At 44.2% G+C, this 17,116-nt stretch overlaps 1 protein-coding gene across 1 annotated transcript; it reads left to right on the top strand.

The window, feature by feature from the left end:
• The first annotated feature begins 839 nt into the window (after nt 1-839).
• LOC115479555 (60S ribosomal protein L6-like) lies at nt 840-16,562 on the top strand. Its single transcript, XM_030217525.1, has 6 exons — nt 840-1,047; nt 1,139-1,234; nt 2,113-2,256; nt 2,958-3,006; nt 8,323-8,507; nt 16,360-16,562. Exons 1-6 carry the CDS (start codon nt 871-873, stop codon nt 16,510-16,512), a joined length of 804 nt encoding a protein of 267 aa, XP_030073385.1. The 5' UTR covers nt 840-870; the 3' UTR covers nt 16,513-16,562.
• Nucleotides 16,563-17,116: the final 554 nt, after the last annotated feature.

Genomic DNA, 17,116 nt, shown 5'->3' with positions numbered 1-17,116 from the left:
GCGATTAAAAAATATATATTTTTATTTGCAATTTGTTCTAGCTTAATTTAAATTGTGTGTGGGTTTTTTTTGGTAGCACAAACCATGTCAGCTCATTTATAACATGTATTTTATTTTTGTTCAACTTTTTTTTTTTTACCATTTTGATACTTTATCTCAGCTTAAATATTTTTTTTTGTTTGATTGTATTATAGTTAATGGTATTTGTTTATTGTATTGGCAACTTGGGTTCTGTACCTGGACCTACCTACCTTTCCACTGAGTTGGTAGAGGTAGAGGCAGTGTTACAAAAGTTATTGTATGACAGTGACATGTTTGAATGGGATTCAGAATACATGAGTACCAGATTCTGAAGAATGCTAATGGAAGGCCCTATTGCTTTAATATTCGTGTTATACAAAGCGGGAAGGATAAGACCTAAAAAAAAAAAAAAGTGGATTTATGAGTTTTATTCAACAAGTTGTTTAATTGCTGTTTAATTGTTGTTTAACAAAGAAAAAGAGGTGGGAAAATAAGTCAGGCTATCCAAAGGATGGAACCAAATGTTTATGTTAAAAAACAAAATTTATTAATCTTTAAACAAAAAATGATATAACAATAACTCATTAAGATTGACTCGACACAAACGTTGTGTTTCGGCCGAAAGGCCTACATCAGGAGTCTTATATGTCAAATTGAGATTAAATATGATAATTCAAAAGAATCTTGAAACGCAGCTAAAAGATCCCAAAGATCTACAATGGTGATCTAAAAATGGTGCACTGCACTGATAAAAAATGATAGATTGCCAAAATTGTTGTTTAATGCTGAAAACTGGTTTATTGTTTTATTTTAGGATTGACTTGACATTAGTCATTTTAATTTTTGCAGATGCCTGATGAGAAGAAGGCTAAGAAGGTTAAAACAGTTAAAAAGGTTAAAAAGGTTAAAAAGCATCATGCCAGCCGTAATCCTGTGCTGGCTAAAGGAATAGGGAAATACTCCCGTTCTGCAATGTATGCTAGAAAAGCTTTGTACAAGCGCAAGAACAAGGCTCAAAAAACCAAGGTATAGCAGCTCCAAAGAATTTTCCACTTCTACCTTATCCTGCATGTGGTATTCTGAAAGCTCTATGTCCCTTTCTTTTGATGGCTTCTAGATTGAAAAGAAGAAAGGGAGAGTACGTGCCACTGTAACAAAACCAGTGGGTGGTGATAAAAATGGAGGCAGTCGTGTGGTTAAACTTCGTAAAATGGTAAGAGAACTAGGTCCATCCCTTGTATGGGGAGTTTTATTGAGGTCTCATTCAATATGCCAGGAAAGGTTTATTTGTAAACATGAAGCATTGTTAGTAGTACTTTTGTTCTAGGAGAAAGTGCGGCAGTTTTATATCTGGGTCGTTTAAGAACATAAGCGTTACCATACTGGGACAGACTGAAGGCCCATCAAGCCCAGCATCCTGTTTCCAGTAGTGTCCAATCCAGGTCACAAGTACCTGGCAAGATTCCAAAAGAGTAAAACAGATGTTATGCTGTTTGTCCTAGAAATAAGCAGGCGTCCAACTTAATGGCTTATGGACTTTTTTCTTTTAGGAAATTATCCAAACCTTTTTTTAAACCTCTACAAAGCTAACTACTTTTACCAGGTTCTCTGGCAACAAATTCCAGATCTCCCCTCGGTTGTCTCTCTACCAAGCTGAAGAGCCCTAGTCACTTTAGCTTTTCCTCATAGGGAAGTCATTCCATCCCCTTTACCATTTTCGTTGCCCTTCTTTCCTTTAGACAGTGTACAGCCAGAAGTGACTGCATTGATTCAGTGGATGTCCCCAGTTCCGTGGATTTTCAGGGGAACCCCCATTATGGCCATGAGACTAAGACATTTCCTATATTCCCCCTGAAGGGTAAACTAAAATCTCAAAGTATTAGAGTTGAAACTGATAAGTTGCATTATGTACCTATACAACACAGTAATTTCAACTCAAAGGATAATATCCTAGGCTAAAGACCCTGTTTTTTTTTTTGGGGGGGGGGATGGTTAGAACATGTGACTATTGTTTCTAGATATCAACAAAAAGCTGAAATATACTTTTTTGCCATTAAGCTGCTGGGATGAGTAATTTTTTTTGTTTTTCAGCCACGCTACTATCCAACAGAAGATGTTCCTCGTAAACTGCTGAGTCATGGCAAAAAGCCCTTTTCCCAACATAAACGGAGACTGCGTCCCTCTATCACACCTGGAACAGTTCTGATCCTCCTCAATGGTCGTCACAGGGGAAAGGCAAGGCTCATCGCTATTAACTTGTTGCCATGCTTTTGTTATACGTTTAAAAATAACTTTTTTGAATATTGCATTTTGGAATCAAAACAGTTGTGTTGCTATGTATGAATTATAAAAACTAATAATATATCCAGTAGTCAGCATATCCTATGCATGAAAGTAAGCAAAAAAATTTAAAAAATGGAACATGTATGTAATTCCTGTAAGGTATGAAAATCCTAACATATTTGCTTGTTCATGCTGCAATTTATTAGCTCTTGATATAAAGCATTTCATCTTGGTTATTAATGTACATTTAGTACCCACAGTTATCTAGTGAATTCAGACCAATGTTCTGTTTGGACCCAGTTCTACATGACAATGACATTTTTACTTTAAATGCCTTATCATTTATTGGGATTTATTAACCGCCTTCATGAAGACATGCACCCAAGGTGGTGTACAGTAGTAACATAAAACTTAAGTTTTGTTAACAGCATAACAATAGTAAAATAACCAAGAATAAACATAAATACAATGCATGAGGTAAACTTGAAAACAGTAGATATGTTTGTCATGAAGCAACAATGAATTGAAGATCACAGGTTACTTCTTTTACTTTCCTTATCTGCAAACTACAAAAATCACATGGTTATCTATCTTACTACTTGTAATAAGTTGGTAATAAATTTAAGAGTTTGGTTTTCTTCCCCCGTTAACAGCATGTGGTCTTCTTGAAGCATCTTCCAACTGGCTTGCTTCTCGTGACAGGTAAGAGGTTTATACACTTCTTCGAACACAAATCATTTTGTCTATTTTGATTTATGGCATTCTTCTTTCTACCTGTCCAAAGAGTCACAATGCCCATAAGTTTATATAGCATATTATCAGTAATACTATCTTTGTGAAAAACGCACAACTTAATACATGATTACTGTGTTTAAATTCTTCTTCAGACCATCAGAGTTAGACCCAAACTCAATTAGTAGTCACCATAACACTCCTTATGTATGGTAATAGGGTTCTTGTCTTTCTCCTCATCGGTCAGATGGTATATATATTTTTTTCTATCTAACTCAATATTGATTTTTCATACTTTTCTAATTTCTGTGTCCATGAAGAGCTAGTATAAAATCTTTTACTTAGCTTTTTAAATATTGATATCAGCTGGACGCTGGGGTTGTGCTTCTTCTGAAGTTAAACGGATAAGGCTACACACCGACACGTGTTTCGCCAAATAAGCTTTCTCAAGGTATGTACCTATAAAGAAACCGATCAATTTACGAACTTAAAAACATTTTTCTGTATAATTACATGATGGTCAGCTACCTTTACGTCTCAAATCGAGTATCCACTGTTCAAAACCCCGGCTGCCAATATGGGCGCGGCGTTTATTTAGAGCTATTTAAAGGTATCGTCACATGACTCACCCAGCCAATAGCAAGACCTGTCAGATCAGGGATTACCATTCAGTTTCTCTGTTGGTAGAGAAATACGTAGGTAGAAGTAGCAGACTGGTGAAAGTTCGGATTACTGAACATAAATCTAAAATCACACAAGCTGATGAGGCGCCTTTAGTCCAACATTGGACACAGTTGCAGCACACTATAGCTGACCTACGCTGGAGTTTTATTGATACTGTTGTTAAGAATGTGCAGGGAGGGAACATCGATCAGGTTTTAAATTACAAGGAACAAGGCTGCATCTTTAGATTGAACACAGTTGAGCCTTATGAGCTCAACAGAGAAATTGAATGGCAATCCCTGATCTGACAGGTCTTGCTATTGGCTGGGTGAGTCATGTGACAATACCTTTAAATAGCTCTAAATGCCTCGGCCATGTTGGCAGCCGGGGTTTTGAAAAGTGGATACTTGGTTTAAGAAGTAAAGGTAGCTGACAATCATGTAATTTATACAGAAGAATGTTTTCAAATTCATAAATTGATCAGTTTGTTTCTTTTTAGGTACATACCTTGAGGAAGCTTATGTGGCGAAACACGTGTCGGTGTGTAGCCTTATCCGTTTAACTTCAGAAGAAGCGCAACCCTAGCGTCCAGCTGATATGAATCTTTAAAAAGCTAAGTAAAAGATTTTCCTTAGCGTCCCTCCGGCCCGGCCCAGGATTGGACTGATGGGTTGTGCACGGGACTAAAGGAAAGCAAATTAGCAGGTAAGGTCTAATTTCTCCTTATACTAGCTCTTCATGGATATAGAAATTAGAAAAGTATGGAAAAGCAATATAGAGTTACATAGAAAAAAATATATACCATCTGACCTATGAGGAGAAAGACAAGAACCCTATTACCATACATAAGTGTTATGGTGACTACTAATTTAGTTTGGGTCTAACTGATGGTCTGAAGAAGAATTTAAACATAGTAATCATTTATTAAGTTGTGCGGATTCTTTCTACCTGTGCCATTGTCTCTCTTGATAAATGAGTTATCCAGTTTCCACTTGCCCTGCAGCAAGAAATGGAGGACAGATTTAAAGGATCTCAACCCAGGTAGCTTTTCCAAGGTATCTACAGTGAACATATATATTAGCATACACTGCTTCCAATGTGTGTACATTTGTCTCATGGATCCAATAAACCCAATTGGCTAGGTGTTCCCACAAAGACTATATGGGGAAGGACAACAGTATCAAGTGTTTTGTTTCTGGGGTTTTCTCTTGAACTTTCATTATGTATACTTTAGAAATTTTAAGCAGCTGTTGAGAAAAGCTCAGAGTGTCTGGCTTGGAAAATTTGTATTTGATGAGAGTATGTCTTGCTGAAGGTAATACAAATACATTGTCGGTGTTATAAATGTCTTTAACATTAAATATCCACTGTGGATTATGGGTGTTTGTTGTTATTATGCTTTTGGGACATAGGGAATCGCATTCACCTGCCTTTTAAAAATTCAGCAAGGAGTTGTGTGCTCCAGCTTCACCAAAACAACTGGAGGAAGCAAACACTGCATTTTCCCATAGTGTTGCTGGTACCAAAGTCAGTTACAATCATATAAAAAGCTCCTAATACTCAGATGTGAGCTGTGGTTTGTCCACCTACAGTGGGGGAAATAAGTATTTGATCCCTTGCTGATTTTGTAAGTTTGCACACTGACAAAGACATGAGCAGCCCATAATTGAAGGGTAGGTTATTGGTAACAGTGAGAGATAGCACATCACAAATTAAATCCGGAAAATCACATTGTGGAAAGTATATGAATTTATTTGCATTCTGCAGAGGGAAATAAGTATTTGATCCCCCACCAACCAGTAAGAGATCTGGCCCCTACAGACCAGGTAGATGCTCCAAATCAACTCGTTACCTGCATGACAGACAGCTGTCGGCAATGGTCACCTGTATGAAAGACACCTGTCCACAGACTCAGTGAATCAGTCAGACTCTAACCTCTACAAAATGGCCAAGAGCAAGGAGCTGTCTAAGGATGTCAGGGACAAGATCATACACCTGCACAAGGCTGGAATGGGCTACAAAACCATCAGTAAGACGCTGGGCGAGAAGGAGACAACTGTTGGTGCCATAGTAAGAAAATGGAAGAAGTACAAAATGACTGTCAATCGACAAAGATCTGGGGCTCCACGCAAAATCTCACCTCGTGGGGTATCCTTGATCATGAGGAAGGTTAGAAATCAGCCTACAACTACAAGGGGGGAACTTGTCAATGATCTCAAGGCAGCTGGGACCACTGTCACCACGAAAACCATTGGTAACACATTACGACATAACGGATTGCAATCCTGCAGTGCCCGCAAGGTCCCCCTGCTCCGGAAGGCACATGTGACGGCCCGTCTGAAGTTTGCCAGTGAACACCTGGATGATGCCGAGAGTGATTGGGAGAAGGTGCTGTGGTCAGATGAGACAAAAATTGAGCTCTTTGGCATGAACTCAACTCGCCGTGTTTGGAGGAAGAGAAATGCTGCCTATGACCCAAAGAACACCGTCCCCACTGTCAAGCATGGAGGTGGAAATGTTATGTTTTGGGGGTGTTTCTCTGCTAAGGGCACAGGACTACTTCACCGCATCAATGGGAGAATGGATGGGGCCATGTACCGTACAATTCTGAGTGACAACCTCCTTCCCTCCGCCAGGGCCTTAAAAATGGGTCGTGGCTGGGTCTTCCAGCACGACAGTGACCCAAAACATACAGCCAAGGCAACAAAGGAGTGGCTCAGGAAGAAGCACATTAGGGTCATGGAGTGGCCTAGCCAGTCACCAGACCTTAATCCCATTGAAAACTTATGGAGGGAGCTGAAGCTGCGAGTTGCCAAGCGACAGCCCAGAACTCTTAATGATTTAGAGATGATCTGCAAAGAGGAGTGGACCAAAATTCCTCCTGACATGTGTGCAAACCTCATCATCAACTACAGAAGACGTCTGACCGCTGTGCTTGCCAACAAGGGTTTTGCCACCAAGTATTAGGTCTTGTTTGCCAGAGGGATTAAATACTTATTTCCCTCTGCAGAATGCAAATAAATTCATATACTTTCCACAATGTGATTTTCCGGATTTAATTTGTGATGTGCTATCTCTCACTGTTACCAATAACCTACCCTTCAATTATGGGCTGCTCATGTCTTTGTCAGTGGGCAAACTTACAAAATCAGCAAGGGATCAAATACTTATTTCCCCCACTGTATGTTGTAGATTAAATTTTTACTTTAAAAATGTGAATCTTTTTTGGGTCAACATCTTTAATTATCTGTATTTTCAGTAGTCCAGTCATGTTGTGTGCAATGGAACTGGTAGCATTTGAAAAGGCGGCAGTGCAAGAGTTACATAGTTACTTGGAATGAAAGAGGTCCTGAGGTCTGTTAGCTGCTGTCTACTTGTGAATCAGAGGCGACAAAAAAAAACAAAACAAAAACCTCACCTCTCCTGTGTATCCCTGCATTTGGAGGTGTGAAATACTAAATAGTTAGTCTGACTGTAGGTGTAACGTAGTAGATGATGGCAGAAAAATCTGTGTGATCCATCTAGTCTACTTGAGTAGATAAATTCATTTCATAAAGGTATGAGGTGATACAATATGTGTATACCTGATCTTGATTTGTTCATTCCATTTTAAGGGCATAGACTGTAGAGGTCTTCCCGCCATTGTCCTTGTTCTAAAACTTCTGAATGTGTAGTTGAAGCCCTTGAAAAGCTCCTGTCCAGCCAATCCATATCTATCCAGACCACGGTCAGGGCACAGACCATAGAAGTCTGCCTAGTGCTGGCTTTGCTTCACAATTACCAGTGTTGCCACCGAGTTTCCGCTAAGCTTCTTTGGATCGATTCCTTCTAAATAGGATTCCTGCGTGTTTATCCCACGCATTTTTGAATTCTGTTACGGTTTTCATCTCCACCACCTGCCGCGGGAGAGCATTCCAAGGGAGTGAATCTGCCTGTGGTTGTTTTCAGTGTTTGTGGGCAGCTCAGTTCTCATGGACCACCCCTGTGGTGGGCCAGGCTAGGTTACTGTAGCCAGCTCATGCAGTGAGCATGTTTGGAGAAAGCAGTGGTAGTTAAACGTTAATTAACAATTGAAATGTGCAATGTGTTAAATTATTTTTACACCTCTATCTGCAGCATGTGTAGGAATAAGAGCAAACTGGTCCAGCTGGCTTTTTTTTCCTGCCGTCTACTATCTTAAACTCTTGTGTAAAAAATTAGCTTTTTAGTGCATATTAAGTAGTGTAGAGCTTTATGCAAATATATTGCTGAATCTTTTACTTTGTGCTGTTGTAGAACAGTAGAGACTTTGCACAGAGTCATCAAATAATATCAGATATGATTAACAGGTATGGGACAAAAATCTCAAGTTGGGATTGTGTACATAGGAGGATGATAGTCTTTCCTCTCTTCCCTAAATAAAGGGAGTTAGCGATCACATTCTAGCTATGTGTGTACACATTTTGCCAATGTGATAGTTTCAATTTTGGGGGCTGGAGATTGGCCCACTAGTTAAATGATATGAATCAGATTGTGGGGTGGGTTGTCACACACTTGAGCCTTAACAGCTGCCCTTTTTTTTTTTTTTCTTTCTAAAGGTGAGAATGCTACTTGAAATGAATCCACTTTTTGTTTTGTTATCAGGGCCTCTGACCATCAATCGTGTCCCTCTACGCAGAGCACATCAGAAATTTGTCATTGCCACGTCTACCAAACTTGATGTGTCTAGTGTAAAAATCCCAAAGCATCTGACTGATTCCTACTTCAAGAAGAAGAAGCTGCGCAAACCCAAACATCAAGAGGGAGAAATCTTTGACACACAGAAGGAAGTAAGTATAAATACTCTGGGTTTTCTTTAAATCTTTCAAACGTCATGACACCGTAAAACAAAGATTTATATTATATTAAGGACGTTGTTTCAAGATTTTAAAAAGTCACACGATGTGCAGAAATCAAATGCTTCAGACAGGCCTTCTGAATTTTTTGTAGTTATGAGCAGGGTTGGGAAAGTGTTTAGTAAAGCTTGTCAGTTTTTTGTTTTAAGACCTCCAGGGATATAATTTTTTTCTTGTAGCTTTTATTTGTAAGTTTTATGTGTAGGCTTCCCCCCCCCCCCCCCCCCCCGTTTCTCTTTATGCTAGCAGAGCGCTACCTCAGGTGGCCAAGTTCCTCTAGGACAGTGCTTTTCAACCAGATATTTCTTGGGAAATTCCTTCCTGTGCTATAGTACTGGTACCCCCAGAATTATCTTTTTGAATCTATGCCTTACTCTGTTGGATGGTCCCCCATATCTTGGTCCCTCTCTTCTGTTTCCACAACAACTGGGCAAAGTTGCAGAGGACAGGAGGGGAAGGGAGCTCAACAGCCATAATGAAAGAGCAGAAAAAACGTTTGCTCCTTCGTTCATCTACTCTTCCTGTCCATCTCCTGGTGGAGGAGGGGAGGGAAAGGACACTCCCATTTCCAAAAATGACCAAGCAAAAACTAATACAACAAAAATTCCATGGCATCCCACAGATCAATCCAGAGACTTGTGGGTTGTGTCCCTCTACCAGCAGGTGGAGATAAAGAGAATCTCCGAGGTCTGCTATATGTGGACCTGTGCAGCCAACTGAACCTCAGTATTTTCTCTATCTAGCAGTTGTAGGGACATCTCTGTGCAGCTCTGGTTTGATCTGGCTACTGGTGTCCTTTGAGCTAGTTTAGCACAGACAGGGGTTGAGTGGCTGTTTGCAGCTTGCGGTGTACACCTGGTGGTGCCAGGTCCCTCCCGGTCACCCCCTCCTTTCCTCCATTGCCCGGGGCTGTTGGCCTGATCGGGTGTTTCCTTTCTCTCCTGACTAAAAAGAAAAGGTAAGGGACTTTGTTTTTGTTTAATCATACGGAGGAACTAGATGTTCTGCTGAATCAGTTTTGGGGCAGGCATTTGTGGAGCATGTCTATGCCTTCTGAGGCGGCTAAGCGCTGCTCCCGGTGTGGGGGCCGGAGAGCAGCATCGGGGGAGTGAGTCCTGCTGTCGTCAGCCTGCAGCGTGTGTTCAGCGCGATGGGGGTTCCCTTTAGGTGTCCGGTGAGTTGGAAGCACAGGGGATAGTTTCGACGGTTTCCTCGGGGCAGTTAGTGCAGCGTGTGTCGGCGGGCACCATTTTTCCTCTCAGGTGCGACCCGCTCCGCACGTGGAGGTTGATAGACAAGAGGCGCAGCGTGCTTCTGTGGCACCGGCTCCGATGGAGGGAAGTGATGTACAGGGAGCAGGGGAGTCCTTTGCAGTTCCTTTTTCCCCGGATTTTGTTTTATTAATGCACAATGCCATTCTTTTGAAGAAGTCAGGAGCTTCTCTTCAGGTAGCCCTGTCTCTTCCTCAGCAAACTTTGCTTGCTTCAGTCTTCCCTGCCAAAATGTCCCCAGATGGATATTTTGGATCCCAAGGAGCTATCTGACACAGATGGCCCGGTTTTGTCTCCGGGCTCTCCCTCAGAATCTTTGGATTTGGCAGATGAGGTCACCCTACCCTCTGAGTAGTTGGATGATCTGAAGGCTGTCCGCCCTTTTTTAGCAGGGAAGAGTTTCTCTCCCTGATTGTTAGGGCTTTTGAGGTTTGGTCCATTTCTCCCCTGAATCGTCAGGGGGAACAGGTCCGGTGCCCTCTATTGTGTCTGGCACCAAATGCCCACCTCGTTCCTTTCATGTGCATGAGGCCATGAAGATCCTTATTTTGGCGCAGTGGGATACGCTGGACAGTGGGCTTAAGGTTGCTTAGAGCTATGTTGCGTCTTTACGCACTACCTGCTCCTGACTTAGACTTGCTGAAGGTCCCTACGGTGGATTCCCCTAATCACAGCGGTTACTAAGAAAACCAGTCTCCCTGTGGAGGGGGGCACGGCGCTCAAGGACCCTCAGGATCGTAAGTTGAAGATTTGCATGAAGCTGTCCTTTGAAGTAGCTGCCCTTTCCATGCAGGCCTCAGTTTGTGGCTCCTATGCGGCACGGGCATGCTTATCGTGGGTACTGAAAGCCTCCTCTCCGGAAGATCTTGTGGTTGCTTTGCCGGCCTTGGAGTCCGGTTTAGCCTTCCTTGCGGGTCTTCTTTATGATCTTTTGAGTGCTTCGGCGAAAAAGGTTTCCCTAGCGGTCAACCCGCGTCACTGGCTGTGGTTGCGGCATTGGGCTGCAGACATGGCCTCTGTCACGTTTAGCAAGTCTTCCTTTTAGGGGAAAGCTTTTGTTTGGGACAAACTTAGAACAGATTGTGAAGGACCTCGGTGACTCAAGGGCCGGCGCCTCCCGGAGGACAGGTTCAAGTTTGTACGACTGACGGGACCTAGACCTCAGGTTAGGGATACACATCGTTACCGTCCAGGTCGCGGGGCCTCTTTTCAGAGAGGAAGGTCTTTTCAGAGACCTCAGCACTTTTGAGGTGACAGGCGGGCCTTCCTTTCCAGTAAAAGAAACCAGCCCGCAGCTAGGTCCGCCCAATGATGGGGCCCTGGTCCATCTCTAGCCGGTTATTGGGAGCAGGCTATCCCTATTCCTGGTGGAGTGGACCAGGGTAACATCCGACGGATGGGTTTTGGAGTTATCAGAGACAGCTACAAGTTGGAATTGGTTCGTCCGATAGTAGACTCGTTTCTGGAATCTCCTTGCAAATCTGCCAAGGTGCAGGCAGTTTGTTTCACCCTCCTCACCTTACAACAACTGGGAGCCGTACAGCCTGTACCCCCAGCAGAAAGAGGGTGCGGTCGATACTCCATTTATTTTGTGGTGCCAAAAAAGGGCGGTTCTTGGCAACCTGTCTTAGATCTGAAGTGCGTCAACAGGTCCTTACGGGTTTGGCTTTTCCGCATTGGAAACCCTCCAATTGGTGATTGCAGCGGTACAGCCAGGGGAGTTTTTGACCTCTCGATCTCAGAGGCCTATTTACACATTCCAGTCTGGCCTCCCCACAGGCGCTTTCTTCGCTTTACAGTGCTTGGTCGTCATTTTCAATTCAAAGCGATGCCCTTCAGCTTAGCCACAGTGCCTCTGACCTTTTCCAAGGTCCTGGTAGTAGTGGCAGCCTATCTCAGGAAGGAAGGGATTCAGGTCCATCCCTATCTAGATGACTGGCTTGTGCAGGTGTCTTCTTTCGAGGAGAGTTAGCGGGCAACCGACAAAGTGGTCGGTTTGCTTCAGTCGCTTGGTTGGTTGATCAACTTCCCGAAGTGCAGCCTAATGCCTTCCCAAACACTGGAATACTTGGGGGTGTGCTTCGATACCCGAACAGGGATAGTTTCTCTTCCTTCAGCTCGAGCACAGCGGTTACACACTCGGGTACGAGCTGTGTTTCAAACTCTGAAAACGCGGGCTTGGGACTATATACAAGTTCTAGGTTCCATGGCCTCCACCTTGGACGTGGTAAAGTGGGCCAGAGCTCACATGCGCCCCCTCCAGTGGCACCTTCTGAGCCGTTGGTCTCTGCTCTTGGAGGATTACAAGGTTCGGGTGCCATGTTTGGCCCGTCTTCACACAATCATGCACTGGTGGTTCATTCAAAAGAATCTGGTGTCGGGCATTCCTCTGGCAACCCTGGACTGGAAGATTGTAACCATGGATGTGTCGCTGTCTGGCTGGGGGGCTCATTGCCTGCAACAGCAGGCCCCGGGCGTTTGGACTTCGATAGAGGTGTCATGGTCCATCAACTGCTTGGAGTTACGGGTGATTCGTCTGGCCCTTCGAGAGTCTCTGTCTCTTCTCTGCGGTTTCCCAGTTCGAGTTCTTTTAGAGAATGCGACGGCGTTCGCCTACGTAAACTGTCAGGGGGGCACCAGGAGGCTCTGATCTGCTGTTGGGCAGGGACTCATCTCTCGTTCTTGACAGTGGCTCATATAGCAGGGTCACAGAACTTACAAGCGGACTTCCTCAGTCGCCACCAGTTGGAGCCAGGGGAGTGGACGCTCTTCCCTCTGGCTTTCAATCAGATAACTGCCCATTGGGGGATGCCAGAGATGGATTTAATGGCCACCGCATTCAATGCGAAGGTTCCCCATTTCTTCAGCAGGGGGACAAGAGCTGGGCTCAGAAGGCATCGATGCCCTTCTTCATCCTTGGCCCAGAGGCCTGCTCTATGCTTTCCCCCGTGGCCAATGGTGGGCAGGTTACAGACTCACATTGCCAGTCATCCCGGTTGAGTGATCCTAGTGGCCCCGGATTGGCCCAGACGACCCCAGTACGCAGATGTGATCAGGCTTCTGTTCGATGGTCCTTTTCTGCTACCGGCACAGGATGGTTTCCTGCTGTAGGGGCCAGTCATGATGGAGGATCCCTCCCCCTTTGGTCTTACGGCCTGGCCCTTGCAAGCGCGAGGTTGAGAAGAAAAGGGTATCTGGACTCGCTAAGATGCTATAGCCTCGGAAAAGATCCACCTCAATAGCTTATGCTAGGGTGTGGCGTACTTTTGATTCGGGGTGTGCGAGTTCGGGATTGTCAGCGGCTTCGGTTTCAGTATCTGTTATCCTCGCGTTTCTTCAGGAGGCTGTACAAAATCACACTTGTTGAGTTCTCTTAAGGTGCAGGTGCCAGCTCTGGCATGTTTTAGAGGCCGGCTTCAGGGGGCGTCCATCGCCTCCCACCCGGATGTGGTTCATTTCTTGAGGGGCGTAAATCATTTTGCCCTTCCCATGTGCCAGTTCTGCTATCCTGGAAGCTTTAATCTAGTTCCCCAAAACAGTTCAGTGTTCTCCTTTTGAACCCTTATTGGGGATTATGGTTAAGGATCTCACCTTGAAGGCGATTTTCCTAGTAGCCATTACTTCCGCTCAGAGAATTTCAGAGTTGCAGGCCTTTTCTTTCAGAGACCCCTTCCTGCGTTTTACGGAGGCGGGGATATCGATTAGGACAGTTCCTTCGTTTTTGCCCAAGGTGGCTTCTCGTTTCCACTTGGGGCAGTCCCTGCATTTGCTGGCCTTCCGCCGGGAAGATTACCTTGAGCAATTCCGGGCTCTTCGCTGCCTCGATGTGAGACACTCTTCTCAGGTATTTGGAGGTGACGAATGTATTTCGTCTTTCTGACCATCTCTTTATCCTTTTTGGAGGCAGTAAGAGGGGTCATATGACGTCCAGCTAAACCGTAGCCTGTTGGTTGCGGGAGGCCTTCTCTTCGGCATATGTGGCATTGGGCAAGCAAGCCCCTTTGCAAGTTCGTGCTCGTTCTACGTGAGCTCAAGCTTCCTCCTATGCAGAGTCCCGTTTGGTTTCTCTGGAAGATATCTGCAGGGCAGCTACACGTGCTTCAGTCCATACATTCACTCTTCATTATCGGGTGGATGTGGCAGCTCGTCAAGATGCGGTGTTTGGCTCGTCGGTGATTTCTGCCGGGTTGGGGGTGTCCCGTCCTACTTGAGGACTGCTTGGGTACATCCCACAAGTCTCTGGATTGATCTGTGGGACGCCATGGAAGGAAAATTTAATTCTTACCTGATCATTTTCTTTCCATTAGTCCCAACAGATCAATCCAGAGGCCCCCCCCCCCCCCCGGGTTTACTGTCTGCGGTTTTGTTGCAGTTGGTTAATTTTTTTTTGGGGGGGGGGGGTTCAGTTCTGAATGTTCCTTCGTTTGATAAAATAAATATAGAAGTGGTGGAATTATGTTGGGCAATTGGTCTGATAGTCTGCAGGGGGGCAATTGGTCTGATAGTCTGCAGGGGGGCGCCAGAGACCCCAGGCACAGCCCTGGCCAGCATACTAAATATTGTGTGCTAACTGCATTGCTCGCTAGGGGATGGGTAATAGGCAGAAAAGTTAGTACACAGTACTTGCTGTGTTCTGTCATTTGTGCAGTTTGCATTGATACACGTGTTTCTCCTTACGCTAACTGTGAATAAATTTAATGCACACTGAAGAACATTTCTGTGTGGTAGCTCCAGTGGGCATAATGGAAATGCCCCTAACAGTTAAGAGTATAGCATTTGCACTTTCTACACAGTGGTTTGTGTTAAGGTGTTAACCACACTTTAATAAGACCCCTTGGTTGACCATCCAGCTTATAATCGAAAGTAATCGCCGGCTATTTCCCGACACAAATCGGGATATGGCCGGCAATTTCGCAAAAGCGGCAAAAAGTGTATAATCGAAAGCTACATTTGTGATAGCTTCGCTGCTTTCCCTTTGCCTCGCCGGCGAAAGTTCAAAGGGGCGTGTTGGCGGCGAAGCGAAGGCGGGACATGGGCAGGCTTGGGCGTGGCTACCAGATGGCCGGCTTTCGCGGATAATGGAAAAATAAAACCCGGCGATAAGCAGTATTTTGCCAGGTTTACTTGGTCCTTTTATTTTCACGACCAAGCCTCAAAAAGGTGCCCCAACTGACCAGATGACAACCGGAGGGAATGGGGGATGACCTCCCCTTACTGCCCCAGTGGTCGCCAACCCCCTCCCACACTAAAATTATTAAAATACAAACCTTTTTTGCCAGCCTGTATGCCAGCCTCAAATGTCATGCCCAGCACCCTGACAGCAGTATGCAGGTCCCTGGAACAGTTTTTGTTGGTTGCAGTGGACTGCAGAAAGGCAGAGCCAGGCCCATCCCCCCCCTACTTGTTCCACTTGTGGTGGGTAATGTTGAGCCCTCCCAAAACCCACTGTACCCACATGTAGGTGCCCCCCTTCAGCCCTTAGGGCTAGGGTAATGGTGCACACTTGTGGGCAGTGGGTTTTGGGGGGAATTTGGGGGACTCAGCACACAAGGGAAGGGTGCTATGCACTTGGAAGCTAATTTGGTTGTTTATAAAAGATGTTTGAAGTGCCCCCTAGGGTGCCCGGTTGGTGTCCTGGCATGTGAGGGGGACCATTGCACTACAAATGCTGGCTCCTTCCACAGCCAAATGCCTTGGATTTCGCCGGGTTTGAGATCGCTGGCAGTTTTTTCCATTATCGCGGAGAAACAAAAGTGGCGATCTGAAACCCGGCGAAATCCAAGGCATTTCGCCGGCCCACACCGTATTATCGAAAAAAAATGGCCGGCCATCTTTTTTGAAAATACGGTTCCGGCCAGCTGTTGTGCCGCCGCCAAAATAGATCACCGGCGACGTTCGATTATTCCCCTCTATGTTGAATTTTGAGTTGGATGCTACAAATCAGTGGTACTTAACCCAGTCCTTGGATCCTGCTCAGGCACTCTGTATTAAATTTGGCATTTTTAGTCCACTTTTTACCTGGTCCGAACTACAGAAATAAGTGTAATCCAAAGTAGAAAAAAAAAAAAAAAGATGTATATACAACATATCCAACCAAAACACGTACCCCCCTCCCCCCACCACAATATTATACCACTCCATAAAACATCATCCGTTCCCAAAGTCCAGATAAGAGGGTCTTTGGGAGCATAAGAAATTACATCATCGCAGACTTCCTTAAATGGTACATAGACTTGCCATTTGAACCAAGTTGCCTGGTTTGCAGACATAAATTTTAAATATGGCTATCAGATTTTATAAGTTACATTTAGCTTAATGGATAAAGCTGTTCCATTATGAAACACTTTACCTTCAGGTGAAGGACACAAGTCTTATGGACAGGTTTTCTATTAACAAGTGAGCTATGCCTTGGGCTTTTGATCCATAGTATTATCAATAACTACTGATCAAAGTATGTTACTGATGTTGGGTACACTTTGTTAATATTGGACTGCTCCCATTTTTCTTTTCCTCAGAAATATGAGGTAACTGCGCAGCGCAAGGCAGACCAGAAGGCCGTGGACTCTCAACTCCTGCCTCTCATCAAGAAAGTGGGCCAGCTTCGTGGTTACCTCCGTTCTTCATTCTCCCTTTCCAATGGAGTTTATCCTCATAAACTAGTGTTCTAAAAGTTTAAAACAAACTTATTAAAAATGTGTGGAAATGGTATTTCCTTATATCTAGTGACACTTATTTAATCTGCTACTGTGGAGGGTTAATTAATTTTTCTCACATGCCTTGAGTGATGCTGATAGTGCAGTATGGCATAGCACATGTACAAAAATTGAGGCCATAATCTGCCCTTTAGTTCAGGGAAAAAAAAAAAAGAGGAGACTGGTGTATTTTGATTGAATTAACATAGGAATTATCTGCTTTAGGCACCACCTTTTTCAGTTTACTAGCCACTATCAAAAAAATTATTTGAAATAAAATGACCCAGGTTTCTAGCTCTTGGCTGCTGTGCCCTGTTGTCAGGAGGACCTGCATTTTAATTAGTTTATTTGGATTTTAGATTTAAATATTTGCCATTTCTAGGTTGAGCATGAAGCTTTTGTGTGAATCAGTGTGTGAATGTTGAGGACTGAAGCATATCTTAAGGGACCAGTGGTAGGAAACAAATCAACTCTTTCCCCCATCCCCCTTGCTTACTGTAATGGATACCTGGTGGTAAGGTGGGCAGGAGCGAGCCCCATACCACTCCGGATTCAAAATGGTGGCCACAACCTCTAGTGG

Source organism: Microcaecilia unicolor, chromosome 11 (genome assembly GCF_901765095.1).
Source record: "Microcaecilia unicolor chromosome 11, aMicUni1.1, whole genome shotgun sequence".
In the NCBI taxonomy this organism is placed as follows: domain Eukaryota; kingdom Metazoa; phylum Chordata; class Amphibia; order Gymnophiona; family Siphonopidae; genus Microcaecilia; species Microcaecilia unicolor.
Note: the sequence above shows the minus strand (reverse complement) of the source record. Positions and strands in the feature narration are given on the sequence as shown.

Bases quoted from the DNA above. Each gene is read 5' to 3' on its own strand.
- LOC115479555 (XM_030217525.1), top strand. From the start codon at position 871: ATGCCTGATGAGAAGAAGGCTAAGAAGGTTAAAACAGTTAAAAAGGTT. The intron at 1,048-1,138 runs GTATAGCAGCTC...GATGGCTTCTAG, and splicing joins ACAAGGCTCAAAAAACCAAG to ATTGAAAAGAAGAAAGGGAG. The intron at 8,508-16,359 runs GTAAGTATAAAT...TCTTTTCCTCAG, and splicing joins TCTTTGACACACAGAAGGAA to AAATATGAGGTAACTGCGCA.